Here is a 19,361-nt window from a genome sequence, read left to right as displayed (position 1 = left end):
TTGGGGAAAATGGGCCCCTGCTATAGGAAATCACCGCTATCAGCACTGTCAACTCTCTTAGTGGTATCCCTCCTTGTCTAGCTAATTGTTGTATGGGCTATATGGGGAGCGGGGGAGAGGGTATAGAAGTTGAAAGCATATATACAGAACATTAACTACCTTGGTTTGAATTCTGGCTCTGTCATATGCTGTGCGGCCTTGAGTGAGTTATTTAACCTCTGTTTCCCCATCTGTAAATTGAGGACAATAGTACTGAACCTACCTCATGGGGTTGTTTAAGGATTAGTTAACATTTATAGTTCCTTAAACAACTGGTATAAGTGCTATTAAAAAAAAAATTAAACGCTAAAAATTGTTCACAGTGCAACCCTATAAAGTAAGTCAGATGCTCAACCTTCTATAAATAGCTTCACACTTAAAATCTAAACTCCTTACTAAGACTTGTAAGTGCACCTCTGATTTCATCTCCCATTACTCTCCTTTGCTTGCTCTGTTCCAGCAGCATTGGCCTGTTCCCCAGACACTAAGCAGTTCTACTTCAATGCCTTTTCACTTGTAACTCCCTTTTCCTGGAACATGTTTCCCCCAGATCTCCGCATGGCTCACTCCCTCAGTGAGCTGCTCATATAGTCAGAGGCCTTCTCTATCTATAGTAGCACACCCCAACACACCTATTTTCTAGTTCCTTGCCTTGTTTTCCCTTTATAGCACTGTCACGACTGGCATATTGTTTGGTGCCTTTCTCTCCCAACTGGCATATAAGCTCCTGAGCACAGGGATTTTATGGGATTTTGATCATTCCTGCAGTCCTCAGCACCTACGCTACCAGCTGGCATTGGAAGTGCTTGGTAAATATTTGCTGGAAGGATGGACAGATGATGGATTAAACAGCAAGATCTCTTTTTCTCAGGACCATTGGGGACATTAATTTGGTATCATCCTTTTTTTTGATGGCACGTACTTAGTATTTCCATACTCCTGTATTTTCACTTAGTCCCAGTATTCTCAAAACTAGGCCAGCATTCACTTGAAAAAGATCAGCACTTAAAAGACTACATTCTAAAGGATAAGCAAACAAAACAAAAATATTGACATTGTTTTCAAAGGTATTATATACCGTGTAGTAAACTAAGTTCTAGACTTAACAGCCAGATTTTTCCAACATTCATTTTTTTTAGCATATCTACTATCAAGATTTGTGATTTCAGATTAGACCATGAATAGGTTGGTACTTTATGACTAAAGTATATATGTGTTATGTGTGTGTACGTATATATATGTATACGTATAATTGCCGTTTTTTTTTTTTTTCTTTCTCTTTTTTAGGTTAATGACTCCAGGAAGTGAGATCAGATTTGTCCATAAGGAAATGGGTATAATACCAAGCTGGGGTGGCACTACTCGGTTGGTTGAAATAATCGGCAGTAGACAGGCTCTCAAAGTGTTAACTGGTGCCCTCAAAGTGGAATCAGAAAAAGCTTTAAACATAGGACTGGCGGAAGAGGTCTTGCAGTCTTCAGATGAAACTCAGTCTCTAGAAGAGGCACAAGAATGGCTACAGCAGTTTATCAAAGGGCCACCAGAAGTAATTAGAACTTTGAAAAAGGCTGTTTCTTCAGGCAGAGAGCTGTGTATAGAGGAGGCATTACAGAATGAAAGAGATCTTGTAGGAACAGTTTGGGGTGGACCTGCAAATTTAGAGGCTATTTCCAGGAGAGGAAAATTTAATAAATAATTTGTTTTTTAAAAATGTCAAGTATTACAAGTAAAGCTCCAGTGGTTAATATGCATAAAAGTTAAATGCCAGAATTACTTTGAAGGCTGCTACTAGTATTTGTAATGTCTTTAATACCTGAACTCTGGATTAGTTTTCAGTATATTTGTGTATTTACCAAGTAATTGAGAACATCTGAATAAAATACTCAACACATTCATCTTAAAAATTATTGCCATCATTTCTCACATTGCTACAGTGGTTCTTAGCCTATAACCAAAAATCATTTTTAAAAAGGAGTAACTTCTACACAAAATCTATTCCCAGGGTTATTTTCCATGAAGTCTTTGTTCTGTTTTATTTACAAAAATAACTGAGTGAACTTGCAATTAAAAACAAGGGGGGGTGGGTAGAGAAATATGATCAGTCATTTTCTTCTACACCAAGCTGCTGGAGTAAAAATCATGCTGGTGCTTTTACCCCCCCTTTTTTTTTAAAGCACCCCTTCCACTACAAATTTAAAGTCTTATTTATTTGATCTTTTTATTAATTATTTTTCTATTTTATCTTCAAAACAATGATAGCCACCATATGGAAGAGTTCAGGAGTCCCTGGGTAGTGTAAGCAGTTAACACACTCAACTGCTAACCAAATTTGGAGCCTTGTGTCTATCTAGAGGCACCCTGGAAGAAAGGCCCAGCAGTCTACATTCCATGTGGAACACGGTTCTATTCTGCCAACTCAACTGCAGCTGGCTTTTTTACTTTTTTTTTATTGTACTTTAGATGAAGGTTTACAGAACTAGTTTCTCATTAAACAGTACACATATTGTTTTGACATTGGTTAACAGCCCCCCAATATGTCAACATTCTCCCTTCTCAACCTTGGGTTCCCTAATACCAGCTTTCCTGTTCCCTCCTGCCTTCCAGTCCCTGCCCCAGGCTGGTGTGCCCGTTTAGTCTCATGTTGTTTTATGGGCCTGTCCAATCTTTGGCTGAAGGGTGAACCTCAGGAGTGACTTCCTTACTAAGCTGAAAGGGTACCCAGTGGCTGTATTCTTAGGGTTTCTCTGGTCTCTGTCAGGCCAGCAAGTCTGTCCTTTCTTTTCGAGTTATAATTTTGTTCTACATTTTTTTGCAGTTGTTTTTTTACTACTGTTCACATAGCTTTAAAGTGTAGTCTTACATCAAAGCACTATATAAGACTTGAAAGAGACGATGAAGCATCCTGCAACAAGTTTGCATTTTGTATCAAATTTCTATTTTTTTTCTGGAAAACGCTAAACTTTCTTTTATAACTATCTCTTAAAAGTAAATGACTGTCTCAGTAACAGACTTTATAAATGAGTGTAAGTCAAAGAATTAAGTCATAATTCTAATCTATCCACAAGAGGTAAAGATAATTTCATCGTAATGTATTTGCTATTATAGCATTAAATTCACATTTGAAAATTATGTTCTTAATAACTTGCATATGCTTTATCCTCAAAATCCTGTTTTAAATTAGGAAAACATATAAGGCAAATTACTTTTTTCAGAGCCAAACGCTAGTTTACCATATTAATGCAATTCTTCCCACCATGTCATAGGTTATAAAAACTGCCAAATAAAAGTGGATTTTGTGGTTCATAACATTTTATGTAAAGTGAATTTGTGTCCACTAATGGTGTTTATGCCTACCATTTAACCCAGATTAGTGTTAGACCACTTATGACCTGTGAGGAAAATGTAAAACATTTCTGGTCTCCACTATCATCTATGAAATCTCAGTCTCTCAGGCTTTAGTTTTATTGCCATACATATTTACTCCACAAACACTGCCTGGACATTGTGCTTAAATACTCTTAAGAAATAAGATTTTTCTGAGCAAGTGACAATTTTAAGTTGAACAGCACCAATTTAAACCATCACGTTTTTAGAAACTTGGCTAAAATGTCAGAATGTTTCCATCCCCTATCCAGACTCAAACAAGAGACAGATTATTTTTGGTAAACTGTAATATTTATTAAATTATAAATTTGTACTCAAAAAGAAAAATGTTGATCGAGGGCAACCTCAAACTACAAGGACTAGACAGCGAAGCCTATGAAAACACCATGGAGTGTGTTACAGAGATTCTGAAACTTATTAGCTGTTTTCTTAACATTTCCATTTCAGAAACTACTATAAAATGGTTGTTATTCTAAAATTCCAAATTCACATCTATTCTCACATTAATAAGCTTCCTGCTCATACTGATATCAAACATCTCATAGGCACCAAATCTCAGTAATGATTTTATGTCAATCCATGCAGAAAAATAAGACACAACGCAAGAATCAGATGAGGACTGTTAATGCACAGATAATACACACACTGGCCAAAAGAACTAAGGAACTTAAACAAAAAGGTATAAAATAAACAGACCTCAAGAAAACTGGGTTATTACTAAATGGCTCTCAACTATTAACACCCAAGTTCCTTACATTAAATAAATTTCTCAACAGATGTGTTAAGACATTTTAATTACAGGTCTGTCCTTCCCATACCCCTTCCCACCCCCACAGTGCACTACCAGGGATGAGTATAATGCCACGTGGCAGAAATTTACAGAGAACCATTTCAACCTTGAGCATGGGCTGAAGGCTTTTATTTAAACTTCAGTTACTGTGCACTGTCCATCAGGCCTTCTAGATCTGACAGTGACACTCACTGTTCCGCCCCCTGCTACAGATCGGTCAGTCCCAGACCCCTCTGGCCGGTCAGATACTGTCAGGTTTGCATTAGGAACCAGAAGTCTCTGTTGGGTCAACGAGTGCTGTGCAACAAGCGCAGACACATCTTCACTATCACTACTGGTGTCTGATTCGGTTTCTTCAATGGAGGTATCTGGTGCTGGTACCCTGCCAGAAGATGGTGATTCATGATCTTCTTCTCCTTCTCCTCTATGACTCCTTTCGGCTATGCTGTCTCCACTGAGTTGTAACTGAGCAAGAGAGTCTTCCAGAGAAGTGCTTGCATCAGGGGATGGTGTTGCAGGGCTTGTTAGCTGACCATCTACTGATGTTAGAGGCCTTGCAGAAGAAGACACCAGAGGTTGAATGGAAGCTCCACCCTGTGCTGATACACTGTCCGCTCCATCTGCAGAGCTCTCTCTTGCTAGGTTTACGGTATTAGAGTCACAGTCCAGCCTAAGTCCGGCTACTCCCTTCTTTGGTATATCTATTATATCCCGTTTAATCTTTCTGCGACGTCCATGTTCATTTCTTCTATATTGAACCATATTTTCAAGATCAGCAACATATAGGAACCCAGCAATTAACATTTCAGTGCTCTTTTTACCTTTGGAAAAAGCATCTTCCAGCTCTCTACTCGTGCGCTCATCGTACTGCCACCACCCATTTCTTCCTTCGTAATACCACGCATATTCTCCATTTCCCCTACTTGCTGCCTTGAGTTCTTCAGGTGACAACAAGGTTGGCTTGTCAAGGAAATCCTCAGGAATTTCTTGTCGACAGAGGGCACATCGCTTTCCAAGCCACGAAGCTCCCTTTACACACAGATAGCAGAAAACATGCTTACAAGGTAGACTGACTGGGTGAACACACGTTTGCAGACAAATGGCACATTCAGGGACAGTTAGAGAAGGTGTGGTACTAGAACAGGACTCATTGGCTTTCCTGTTTGTAGGAAGCATGTTTATTGAGTGATCAATTTCACCACAGCCAGCCATCCTAAGAAAATAGAAAAAAATACATATAATATTAAAATTGTGTTTTAACTCTCTCAATACCTTAATTGGCAATTTAGAAAACATTTTTTTAAGCACCTATTATATGCAAACCACCACACTAGACGATGGGTATATAAACATGCAAGTAGGAAAAAACCCTCTAACTTGTATAGAAAATCTTTTTGATTTCTGTTTGTGTTGTCAGTTTTTACTTGTAGGGAACATTGAGGCACACAAATATCAAAGAAACAAAACTGCGGTATAGGTTTTAAATACACCACTTCTAATGCATCACAGAATTTATAATATAGAACTAAAAGCAAAGGTTTAAAAGTATACAATCCATTCTAGACTAATGTTATGATCAATCTAGAAAATAAACAAAACGGCTAAAAGTGATTCTGCTTACAATTACAGAAAGTAACAATTTTATAGATTTGTAATTTCAAAAATATTTGAAAATGCCATATATATGTTTGGCACTTGACAAAGCAGACCATATGGAATTAATACTAAAGCTGAAATTCCATACGTTCCCTGCCTCTGCTGTATTATCTAAAAAATACAGGTAAAACCAGTCATGTCTGACGTACTTAACCATTCTCTCTCCATGAAACTTCTTCTAAAGGGCTTTTCTTAGTTGTCTTTTTTTTAAAGCTATTTACTCATCTTGCTATACTCTCTAGGTTATCTCATCTATGTTCATGGTTTCAATGAATACCTGTATACAAATTACTCACAAATTATCACCAACCCAGACCTCTCCTTTCAGCCCTAGACCTAGATCTCTTCTTAGATGTATTCAAGACACCAAAAATGAATTCATGATCTACTTCCTTGTTCCCTACAAGTCCCCTTGGTGACACCACCACTGTTAATTTCTGGCTTGGTTAAGCAAATGGTTAAATTATCCTTGAAACGTCCCTTCTTCCACCCCCTCCATCCAAACATCAAGTCTTATCATTTTATCTCCTCAGTCCATCTATTCAACTCCAAACCCTCCCTAGCCACCTTGAAGCAAGCACAGTTTATTAAATTACTACATAAGCCTTTTTACTGGTCAAGCCTTACTCCTCACTTAAAAAGTTGACTTTTGGATAAAAACCAAAACTACTACTAGGATCTGTATGCTTTCCATGGTCTCCTACACTAGCCTCATCTCACATCAAACTTCCCCTCAATCAGGCTTCCAGCCACACCTGCTACTCTCTCCAATTATAGGTTTTTTTTTTTTTTTTTCTGTATGGAACACTTTCTCCTTACCCCCTGCCTCCCCCGCTCCCTGCAGCAAACTACTTATACCTCTCTTGAGAAAGTTTCCATGAGTATATCAAATCACCCTTTTTTATTAATAACTGCTTACTACCATGTACTTCTCATTCCTAGCACTTGCCAGAATTGCAATGTTAAAACAGGCAATGAGGTTTTTTTTTTTTTTTTTTTTAATGGTCCATATGAATAAACTCGATGGCAATGTGTTTGGTTTAGTTTTATGGTCCATACACGATGCTAAGTATTGACTGTGTGGCTCTAAAGATGAATAAGATACACAACGTCTTCTCTGTTCAATAAGGAAACATACCATAAAACTAAACCCACTGCCATCAAGTCGGTTCAGACTCATAGTGACCATAGAGGACAGAGTGGAACCGCCCCGCAGGGTTTCCAAGGAGCAGCTGGTGGATTCAAACTGCCAACCTTTTGGTTAGCAGCCAAGCTCTTTAACCACTGCACCACCAGGGTGCCAAGGAGACATACATGCATGGAGGTGAAGATCACAGAGATTGGAAGTCATGAATTTGCTGCTTAAAATGAGTGGCAATCTCTGCCCCAGTTAATTCTGGCATTTTAAGCACAAGATATTTAGGAATTAGAATTTAACACTAAAAGGACCTTTGCTCTTTTTCAAGATCAAGCACTCAAAAATGGGCCCAATAGTTACACATAAGGGATAGTTAATAAAAATGTTTACACTTATCACAACTCAAAAAACAATACTCTTTAGGCTTTTATAACAGCATATCCAATGAAACAATAGTCCGTTTTCTTACTGCTTTTTCTGCCTCCTGCTTATGAGTCAGAATCACCTCGACAGCAATGAGTTTTTGTTCCTTAATAGACAAGGTTCAAAAATGATAGAAAACTTTTGAAAAGATTACACGATCAAAAAAGGGAAGCCGCATATAATCTCAAAGGGAAGAAATGATCCCTGAAATGCTTAATTCCCAAACCCTTTTCAGCCTTTAATTACGTTTTCAATCATTTCCTTTACCAGAAACTCTAGATTACAGAAACCAACAATGTACATGAGCTTCTTCCTAACCTATGGAAAGTTCTGTCAACCAAATAAGAGGTCATGTTAGGCACTATAGGAACTTCCTGGTGGTGTAATGGTTACGTGCTACGGCTGCTAACCAAAAGGTCAGCAGTTCAAATCCACTAGGCACTCCCTGGAAACTCAATGGGGCAGTTCTAGGGTCCTGTAGGGTCGCTATGAGTCAGAATCGATTCGATGGCAATCGGTTTGGTGGGTGACAAAAATGGTTACACGCTCAGCTACTTTGGACAGGAACTTCCAAGTATTTTGAGATAAACCCTTGCCTTCAAAAAGCCTGTAACCTAAAACAGCATAAATTACAAGCGAAAGCACACGCTCCACAACTAGTCAATTAACATCCCCCATTTCTCCAAAAAAACTCCATTTCCATTTTTTACATACAAAATCTTAGTACTATCATATCAAACATTTAGGAAAGAATTAGCACCAATCCATCTCAAACTCTTCCAAAAACAGAAAAGGAGGAACACTTCCTAACTCATTCTACGAGGCTTACATTACTTTGATATCAAAGCCAGATAAAGACACCACAAGAAAATTCCTGACCAATATCCCTTACGTGTATGTAGATGCAAAAATCCTCAATAAAATACTAACAAACCAAATCCAACAGCATATAAAAAGGATTATATACCATGACCAAATGGGATTTATCCCAGGAATGCAAGAATGGTTTAACAAAAGAAAACCAATCAATGCAATACACCACATTAATAAAACAAAGGAAAAAAAGTAATGGTCATCTCAATTGATGCAGAAAAGGCACCTGACAAAATCCAATACCTTTTCACAATAAAAACACTCAGCAAACTATGAATAAAAGGTAAATACTTCAACATGATAATGGGCATTTATAAAAACCCAACAGCTAACAACATCTTACTTAATGTTGAAAACTCTTCCCCTAGGATAACAAACAAGACAAGGACGCCCACTTTTACCACTGCTATTCAATATTGTACCGGAAATTCTAGCAAGAGCAAAAAGACAGAAAAAGATATTAAAGGCATGCAAATAGGAATGGAAGAAGTAAACCCATTTCTGTTCACAGATGACATAATCCTATATATTCAAAATCCCAAAGAGTCCTCAAGAAAGCTAGTAGAGCTAATAAATGAATGCAGAGCATGACATCAACATGCAAAAATTAGTTGTACTTTATACACCAGCAACGAACAATCCAAAAAGGCAATTAGAAAACAATTCCATTTACAAATGGATCTAAAAGAATAAAAATACTAGGAATAAATTTAGCGAAGTAGGTTAAAGGCTTACACACTGAAAACTACAAAACATTGCTGGAAGACACTGAAGATCTAAATAAATGGAAATACATTCATGTTCATGAATTGGAAGACTTAATATAGTTAAGATGTCAATATTACTCAAAGCAATCTACAGATTCAATGTAATCCCTATCAAAATTCCAACAGCATTTTCTTGCAGAAATGGAAAAGTCGATCCTTAAACTCACATCAATTGCAGGAGGTCCAAATAGTCAAAACGATCCTGAAAAGTAACAAAGTTAGAGGACACACACTTCCCAATTACAAACCCAAACACAAAGCTACAATAATCGAAACAGAATGGTATCGGCATAAGGACAGACATAAACCAAAAACCAAATCTGTTGCCGTTGAGTCGATTCCAACTCACAACAACTCTTTAGGACAGAGTAGAACCCCCTCACAGGGTTTCCAAGGCCATAGATCTTTTCAGGAGCAGGCTGCCACATTTCTCCCACAGAGCGGCTGATAGGTTCAAGCCACTGACCTTTGTTTAGCAGCGGAGCACTTAACTACTTTGCTGCCAGGGCTTCTGGATAGGTAGGGGTCCAACATCATTCTTTTGCATATGGAAATCCAGTCATCCCAGCACCCTTTGTTGAAGAGATTCTTCCTTCCCCTCTGAATGGGTTTATCTCTGGGCTTCTATTTCAATTCTGTTGGTCTACTATATGTGTATTTATAGACATATAGACCAATCCATACACATACAGAACAAGAAACTGAAACTGAATTGAAACAGAATTAAAAGTCCAGAAATAAACCCATACATTTACGGCCAACTGATTTTCTACAAAGATGCCAAATCTACAGAGAGAGGAAGAAGAGTCACTTTAACAAACGGTGTTGGGACGACTGGATTTCCACATGTCAAAGAACGAAATTGGACCCCTAAGTCACACCATACACAAATATTAACTCAAAATGGATTCTATGACCTAAATATAAGAACCAAAACCAAAAACTCTTAGAAGAAAACACAGGAGTAAATCTTCATGGTCTTCAATTTGGCAATGGATTTTCTAAGATAGGATGCTGGCAGCAAAAATAACAAAAGGAAAATAAAGATAAATTAGCTGCATTCAAAATTAAAAACTTTTGTGAATCAAAGGACACTATCAAGGAAACTGGAAAGACAACTCAGAGAATGGGAGAAAATATATGTAAATCATGTATCTGATAAAGGTTTAAGATCAAGAATATATGAAGGACTCCTACAACAACAACAACAAAAACACCTAATTAAAAAATAGGCAAAAGACTCGAATAGACATTTCTCTAAATGGCCAATAAGCACATGAAAAGATGATCAAAAAGTCATCAGTTATTACAGAAAAGCAAATCAAACCCACAATGAAATACCACTTCACACCCATTAGAATGGTTATTACCAAAAAAGAAAAACAAGTGCTGGTGAAGATGCAGAGATACTGGAACCCTCATCCACTGCTGGCAGGATTGTAAAATGGTACAGCCTTCCTGGAAAACAGTTTGGTGGTTCCTTAAAAAGTTACACAGAATTACCATATAACTCAACAATTCTATTCCCAGGTATGTACCCAAAATAATTGAAAACAAGGACTCAAAGAGGTACATCAGCGTTGACAGCAGCATCAGTCACAATAACCAAAGATGGAAACAACCCAAGTGTCAATCAACAGATAAATGGATAAATAAAATGTGGTATATTCATACAATGAAATATTATTCTCCCTAAAAAGAAATGAAGGCCTGATATATGTAATGACAAGGACGAGCCTTTAAAACATTAAGCTAACTGAAAGAGGTCAGAGACAAAAGGAAAAAAGTATATGATCCCACTTATATGAAATCTCTAGAATAGGCAAATACATACAGAAAGTAGATTAGAGGTTACCAGGGACTAGAGGGAGGGAAAAATAAAGTTATTGCTTAATTGGCAGAGTTTCTGTAGGGGTGATGAAAAAGTTCCGGAAATAGGTAGTGGTGATGGCTGTACAACATTGTGAATGTAAATGTAATTAATGCTGCAAAATTGTATACTTAAAAAAAATTGATGGTTAAAATGACAAGCTTTATGTTATACGTAAAAAAAACAAAAAACCCACTGCTGTCGCCTCCATTCCAACTCATAGCGACCCTATAGGACAGAGTAGAACTGTCCCACAGAGTTTCCAAGGAGCGCCTGGTGGATTTGAACCGCCAACCTCTTGGCTGGCAGCCACAGCACTTAACCACTATGCCACCAGGGTTTCCATGTTATACATATTTTACTACAATTAAAAAAAAAATCTTAGTACTTCCCAAAATGGCAAGAAAGTGAGCACCACATTATTATTATTATTTTTTTAATGTGACAAGAGATTCAGAATAGTCTTATCAGCCTCAGGTAATCTTAACACTGTGGTAACTGATGATGTATGTTATTTTCAATTCCTCAAAAAACGGTGAGAGCTGCTTAATGCCCCTTTAAGGAGTCCCTGCATGGTGTAAACAGTTAAGCACTCAACTACTAGCCAAACGGTTGACGGTTTGAAGCCACCCAGGGGCGCCTCAGAAGACAGGCTTGGCAATCTGCTTCCAAAACTCACAAGGCTGAAAACCTTGCGGAGTAGTTCTATTCTGAACACACGGGGTTGTCATGAGTGGGAATCGACTCAACGGCAACTAACAACAAAAAATCCCTCTAAAAGGTTAAAAAAAAAAAAACACACATCATGAGTCTGAGAACTGCAGTTTCTCATCAGGAAATTAGCAATAATACCAATGGCAATGTTTTGACTTGAAATTACTGTGAAGTCATAATAGCTTAGGTAAATAAAAGCATAAAATTGTATATTTTAAAGCCTCCTTTACAATGTAATGCCTGTTGATCACACAGAATATAATGGATACTTGTTAACGAAATTCAGCTCACCTTTCTTTTACTGGCAAAAGCTATGTACAGGTTAATCTAGGAAAACAACAACTCAGAACAGTTTTAAGGGACTGGCTACCTAGTTTTAATTCATCAGATCCTACTGCTACACTTACATATCAGAATAACTTAAAGCATTTGGTAACAAAAAGATATAGAATGGAAGAACAATTAATATGTATATTCTTCCATTCCTTTCAAATTAGGTCAAAAAAATTAGTTGTCAATGAAATTCTTGAAGAAAATTTTTTAATCTGTACATGTATTTAAAGCCCAAATTAATAAGAAGAAAGCCATCTACCTGTAAGTAATAATGCTTAATTCAAGAGGAAATGAAGAGATAGACTATGCTTATCACTACTTTGAAAAAAAACAATAGCAGTATCCTATATATAAGAAGTCCACATTCTAAACTATCCAGGTACCTTCTTGGCAACGAACAGGCTGATAGATTTAGAATTTTAAAAAGAAAACTAAAATGCTGGTAAAATGTAAACAACCTGTAACTGGAATCAACACCATACTTTTAAAGGCATAATCCTGAAGCTCGTTGTGTTTGCTGTAGTAAAACTGACCCCAAAAGTCAGTTTTCCATCAGATATAAGCTAACTTACCTACAGAAAAGAACATTTCCTACCTAAAAGCATTATTTACCACCTTGCTTAAGATGATTAATATCTTGTATGACTCTCTTACATACATGAGTAAGCCTAAACAGATCAAAACTAAAAACGCATGAACTGTAAAAATAATATACTTGCAAAGGAAAACAATTCTGTTTGAGCAGGTATTCTGGTTCCCTCATTAGAATGAAGTACAGTTAGATAAACTTTATAGGAAAGCAGATAATGGACATCAGACAGCTAAACGGTACATCATTGGAAAGGTTCATTATTTCATTAGAAACACTCTCAACTATCAATTTGCCATAACAAATTTTAAATTCTGATGCTGTTTACCCCACCACATATATTTTTAGTCTATCACCAACTACTAAATGTGGAGGAAAAACAGTAATATTTCATATATAATCCTAGAAGCATATATAATGGACAAGATATATAACAACACATACACAAAGCAACCCAAAAACAGCTATCCATGCCTATTAGATATACTTCAAAGATTTTTTATTAACATTGTAACATACCCTATAAACTACTTTGCATAGTTTAAATGATCTTAAAATATGCTGGAGGCTAAATCTGTGCAGTGGAAATACCAAGAAATGTCCCCCCCACCCCTTCTTTGTAGAACAAGGATTTGGTAAAGAGTTAATACCAATCAAAGAAAAGTATTCCCTATCTAATAAATTTGCGGAAGTCCAGAGATCATTTGTAAAAGGACATTTATTTTCTGGTTACAACATTAAAAATAATTTAAAATACAGAAATTTGAACTGAAGTTAATCCAACTCTGCTAATGAACACAATAAATCAATAAATATATCACTCATTTTCAAGGACTTTTACTAACTGTGGTATTATAACTTTTAAGCATAAATTCCATTATTTTTCCCATAGATAAATCATGTATAAGTATTTCTGGAAGATTCTAAGTGTGTATTAATACTAGTAAGCCTTCTCTTCAAAGTTAGTAGAGCTCTCAAACTCAGATTTTATCTAACCTTTCTGAAGACATCTCGTCAAAAGAAAGGTAAAATTACTATAAAGAAAAAAGGTCTGTAACATACGTAGTGCTTAAGAATTATTTAGCTAGCAATAAAACTTCAAAATTAAAAATTGTTTTTTTTCAAATCTAAAGTCAGAACCCAACTGCAAACACAAAAAAGGTTAACACATCACTTCAGAATTAGAGATTGCAGCCCTATCAAAAATGAAAGTCATCTTCCTTCCCAAATTGACTTTTTTAAATTGACTTTCTCAAAAAAAAAAAATTTTTTTCATTATCTTTAGTTCTGCTGAAATATAAGGAGCTTGAATTTTAATATAAATTTAATAATAATCCAAGTAAAACAGGCAGTAAGCACCTGATAATAAAGGAGATTCTCAATAAACATTCATTCCCTTGAAGTTTCTTTCCCCACCCCCCACTGTCTCACACTTGATCACTCTCCCTCTGTCCTCTGAGATGCCTTGCCGTTTGGACATCTGTGCCCTCCTCATTCCTATCGTTTGAAAATATTTCTTAATTTTCTCAGCCTATTAAAATTCTATCCTTTTTTAAGGCCAAGTTAGAAGCTCTTCTGTTGACTGAAGCTTTCTCCGAACCCTTCAAATGGGTTTACTCTCCTTCTCCGGGTTCCACCAGCACTTTGTTCCTACCTCTCCGTGGTGTCTGTCCCCCTGTTTAACTGCTAATTATATATGTGTCTTTCACTTACTAACTCATAGTCAGTTTCCTAATAGCAGGGACCTTACACTTTCAGCACCAAGACTATTTGATATAGAGACTTAAAGCAATGTGTGTGTGTGTGTAATTGAATACATATTTGCACAAATTTTAAAGAAAAATGATTACTGGGATCCTTTTTTTTCCCATCAAATATTCTCAACACTGACTAGGAATAATACATAGTACTTTTCAGGGGAGTATGTAACCAGAGTTTTACAGTGGGAAAGTAAGTAGCAACAGCTATGTGGCAAACTGGGAGCACAATGTGAAATGGTATCTACAAAGGCCGGTCTTTGATTCAATATTTTAAACACTGCAGTCGCAAGCAGGATGGTAAAGGTCAATAAAATGTTCACTGTATTTTCCATGGATGACATCAAGTTGGAGAGTGTTCATATCATTTTGGAAGATGGAAACATGATGTTCATTTCCAAAAGTGTTTCAATAACAGAATGAAGTTTAATATGGGCCAGTTCAAGTTAGAGTAAGACTTTAACGCTTATTACACAAACACTAAATGATAGGAAGAGACAACTACTGAAACTGGGATCATAGTAAATCAATATGAAAGGAAACCAATAATGTATTAAAAAAAAAAATCAATTATGGTATGAAGGAAAGTCCATTAATTTATTCAAACAAGTTTGTGGTAACCTGAAAGTCATCCTTACATTGTTCATGTGTATAATTATAAGAATATGTGAAAGCTGGTACTTTTTGTCTATTTTGATTATTTATATAGATTCCTATCTACAGAGAAGGCAGAACCTAGAGAACCTGGAGAGCATTCCAGATTTTTAGCCTTCTAGGAGTAAATTCCTCTGTTCTCAGTTTTACTTTTTAATAGACATTCTTCCCTACTAGGAAATTTTTCAAAACCTACATTAACAATAATTTAATGTGAATAAAGTTGTTAATAAAGCATCCGTAAGTCAATACAAAATGCTCATTTTTAATAAATTAGAAATAAGCGTAACAGATACTTAATTTATTTCATTTTATACCAATCCACCTAATTAACTGCAGCTTTGGAAAGACTTACATTTCTACTACAGATCCCACAGATGCCTGACATAAAAATACATCATCACCAGCAGTCAGTCAGCTTGCAGGATGTTCTCTTCTCCTGCTGGCTCATTCTTTGTCTGTGATACAAAAAGAAAAAAAAAAAAAAACAACATTAACTTCTCTATTGACTAATTAAGATTAACAAAATTAGTCAATTATATGATCTTTTCATTTAACAAAATTCAATGGCAAATTTCATCTTAAAAATAAACAGTTTCTATACGGGCAGTTGATAGGAAGCAAGAAAAAATAAAGTAGCCCATCTTTAATACTGAATGTATTCATCACATCAGCTGGGACCTTCTGCCAGTTACAGCATCAAACAATTATATGCCAAAGCTGGTGTACAACCATTAAGCCAACCTTCTCTCAAGATGCCTCTTATACAGGAAACTGAGAGGCACCAACCAAAACACCGGCTCAGCCATTAATCTTCTTGCCTCTCATTTAGTTTTTCTTCCCTTCACTTCTCCGTGCAGGAAGAACAATATATTACACAGAACTTACTTGGAATCAAGCATGCATGATGACTAAAGAGATGACAGACCTCACAGTAACTATGAGACAGGAGATACTTGCATCTTTTTTTAGTTCTATGTGCCTCTCATAATACGGGCATCTATCTCCCTAACATATATGAGATTCTAGAGTTTGAAGATACATATTTTTAATACCTCTGGTGGCCTGGAAATATAAACCTGCTTACTCCACCAAATGCTTACTAACAGAACAACAATCTGTTTCAAAACTAGAGAATTTTCAAAAGTAATCCATTAAACAGGGTTTCTGAATAACCTGGCTTTTTGTTTTACTCTCTGACTTTAGAATTTAGCCTTTGGTGGTGCAGTGGTTAAGAGCTCAGGCTGCTAACCAAAAGTTCGACAGTTCAACTCCACCAGCCAATTCTATGGGACAGCTCTCCTCTGAGGAAACCCTATGGGGCAGCTCTCCTCTGTCCTCTAGGGTCGCTATGAGTCAGAATTGACTAGATGGGTTTTGGCTGGTCCTGACTTTTCTCCCAACCCTTTCACTTTACCCTCTAGGTACCAAGTGAATCACAGAAGACTCCATTTGCATCCCTCCAGTAGTCTCCTCAAAATAGAAACTGCCCATTTTCTCTCTCTCAAATACACACACATTCCCTTTTTACAGAACTGATGCAAACAGTCTACTACTCCAACAGCATTAAACCAGTTGTTATCGAATTCATTCCAACTCAAGGTGACCCCATGTGTGTCAGACCAGTGTGTTCCACAGGGTTTTCAATGATTGATTTTTCAGAAGCAGACTTCCAAGCCTGTCTTTGGGTGGACTTGAACCTCCAGCATTTTTCTTAACAGCAGAGTGCCATAATCATTTACAACTCTCAGGAACTCCTCCAGTATCATTACTCAACAAAAAACATTTATTTTTTTGAAGTCTCTACCGCTGGCTACAAAACACTGCACAATCCCCTACAGCCGTTCTCTCAACCTTTAAGGCACTGACTTAATCTTCTATTGGTCATCCTCTTCACTCTAACACCAGACATCGGTGTGAAAAAAAAAAAAAAGATGTTGCGGTCGGGTCGATTCCGACTCATAGTGACCCTACGAGACACAGGAGAACTGCCCCATAGGGTTTCCAAAGAGTAGCTGGTGGATTCGAACTGCCAATCTTTTGGTTAGCAGCTGAACACTTAACCACTGCGCCACCAGGACTCCAACGTCGGTATGGATCTATTTAAATATCCTTGAAAATGAACCATCTAACAACTAACTTCTTGTTGTCATTAGGTGCCAGGCGATTTTCAACTCACAGCAACACCATGTGACAGAGTAGAACTGCCCCATAGACTTTTCTACGCTGTAATCTTTACAGGAGCAGATCTCCAAGTCTTTTCGCCCATGGTACGGCTGAGTGGGTTCAAAAAGCCAACCTTTCGGTTAGCAGCCAAGAGCTTAATCATTGCACCACCTGGGCTTCCAACAAATAACTTACAGGTTCTTAAACTTGCCCAAACTTCTGTTCATCAGAATCACTGAAATTATTAGTTACCACTAGACAGTCTAGGTCAGTAGAACTGAAGACAAGGAATCTCTCTCAAGGTGATACTGATGCAGGTAGTCCATCAAACACAACTTGAGAAACACTACCCTCGCTTTTCATTTCTAAAATCCCAAGTTCAACAACTTCACCTCCTCAGCATCACAATATGATAACCACATTTGAAATGTGCTTTTGTTGTTGCTGTTGTGTGCCATTAAGTCAATCCTGACTCATAGCAACTCTACAGGACAGAGCAGAACTGCCCCATAGGGTTTCCTGGACTGTAATCTTTATGGGAGTAGATCAGGTCTTTTCTTCCACAGTGGCTGGTGGGTTCAAACTGCTGACCTTTCAGTTAGCAGCCCAGTGCTTAACCACTGTGCCACCAGAGCTCCTCCATTTGAAACTAGCTGTTACCTAGAAGTGCTACTTCTCTGAAATCTTAATCCCATTCTCTGATCACAAATACTGATCTTCCAGTTTACTTACTCATTCCCACACCTGCTCTTTAATCTCACTGTGACCGCCCGTCTCTTCACACCTCCCTTCCTTATCCAGTTCCTGATCTCATTTCCTTCCCTGCCCAAGCTGGAACCCAATCATTTTAACTTTTAACCAGAACACCGGACTCCCTCATATTTTTATCTCTCATCTATACACACTATACAAACTCAACTCTGCAAGAATTTTACCAAATGACTTAACTTCCATGCCCCAGTCACTGAACACATAGGAAAAAAACGAGAAAATCTTTTTCCTCACTGTCTCCACAACCAACCACACCAAATTCTGTGAACTTTTATCTCTAAACATATTTCAAATCTATCCTGTACTACATATTGCTAATTCTCTAGTTTAACCCTTCATTCTTTCACCTGGACTACTGTTCGGCCTACCTGATTATCTTGCTTCAGTTTATCACCCTTCAATTCATACACCAAGTTCCTAAGTGATGTATTTAAAAGACAAAATGGACCATATTCCTCCATTATGTGAAGCATTATATTCATTCCTCAGCCTATTAAAAAAAAAAAAAAAAAAGGCAAAACTTCTTAGGAAAACATTCAAGAACCTCAATGATCTGGACCCTAAATAACTCTGTAGTCTTTATTTACTTTTCACAACCACCCTCACAGGTTAATACTTTAGCTACATCAAATTACTCACAGTTCTCTAAACCTCCCTTTGTACTTCTGTATTTCCCCCTACCTGGTATATTCCATCTTCTTTTACAGTTTATAAATAAATGCCTATTTGTTCTTCAGTGTTACACAGGTATGGTCATCCCCACTACCACTTTCTCTGACTACCTCCAGAAAATTAATTACTCCCTCTCCTGTATTTTACATATACTTCTATTACTGAATTTATCACATTCACTGAAATTATTTGTTTGCAAATGTAACTCCTCTATTAAAACCTTGAGCCCACTGAAGACAGGGTCCATTTTTACATCTTTAAGTGGCTAGTAAGGAGCCCTGGTGACAACTGGATAAGCAATTAGCTGCTAACCAAAAGGTCAGCAGTTCAAACCCACCAACCACTTAATGGGCAAAAGATGTAGCAATCTGCTTCCATAAAGATTTACGGTCTTGGAAATTCTACGGGGCAGTTCTACCCAGTCCTATAGGGTCGTTATGAGTTGACTTGAACTGGTATTTGTTAAATGAAGAACAAATTACCTAGAATAACTCTTGGAAGAAATAAAACCCATTGCCATCAAGTCAATTCCGACTCATAGTGACCCTACAAGACAGAGTAGAACTGCCCCATAGAGTTTCCAAAGAGCGCCTGCCTGGTAGATTTGAACTGCCAACCTTTTGGTTGGCGGCCGTAGCTCTTAACTACTACACCACCAGGGTTTCCGCTGGGAGAAACAGGATATTGAAAAACTAGGACTATTTACTCATATAACACAACATCTGAGTTCTGTGAACAAACTACACAGGTGGGAGCTACAGGAGA

The 19,361-nt window shown here is 37.2% G+C and overlaps 2 protein-coding genes across 4 annotated transcripts in view; one reads left to right on the top strand and one right to left on the bottom strand.

Moving 5' to 3' along the window:
* ECHDC1 (ethylmalonyl-CoA decarboxylase 1) overlaps window positions 1-2,993 on the top strand; it is a 58,851-nt gene extending 55,858 nt beyond the window's left edge. The window contains exon 6 of one of the 2 annotated variants that reach the window (XM_049902969.1): window positions 1,327-2,993. In XM_049902969.1, the coding sequence (XP_049758926.1) occupies window positions 1,327-1,735 (409 nt within the window). In that variant the 3' untranslated portion in view covers window positions 1,736-2,993. The remainder of the gene's footprint in view (window positions 1-1,326) is intronic. The other variant, XM_049902875.1, reaches the window with a different exon arrangement.
* A 699-nt stretch (window positions 2,994-3,692) lies between these two features.
* RNF146 (ring finger protein 146) overlaps window positions 3,693-19,361 on the bottom strand; it is a 36,931-nt gene continuing 21,262 nt past the window's right edge. For both annotated transcript variants that reach the window (XM_049902438.1, XM_049902511.1), the window contains exons 2-3: window positions 15,343-15,445; window positions 3,693-5,426 (exon numbers count right to left, since the gene is read on the bottom strand). In XM_049902438.1, the coding sequence (XP_049758395.1) occupies window positions 4,346-5,426; window positions 15,343-15,344 (1,083 nt within the window). In that variant the 5' untranslated portion in view covers window positions 15,345-15,445 and the 3' untranslated portion in view covers window positions 3,693-4,345. The remainder of the gene's footprint in view (window positions 5,427-15,342; window positions 15,446-19,361) is intronic.

This window comes from Elephas maximus, chromosome 1, assembly GCF_024166365.1.
Source record: "Elephas maximus indicus isolate mEleMax1 chromosome 1, mEleMax1 primary haplotype, whole genome shotgun sequence".
NCBI classification, from domain to species: Eukaryota; Metazoa; Chordata; class Mammalia; order Proboscidea; family Elephantidae; genus Elephas; species Elephas maximus.
Note: the sequence above shows the minus strand (reverse complement) of the source record. Positions and strands in the feature narration are given on the sequence as shown.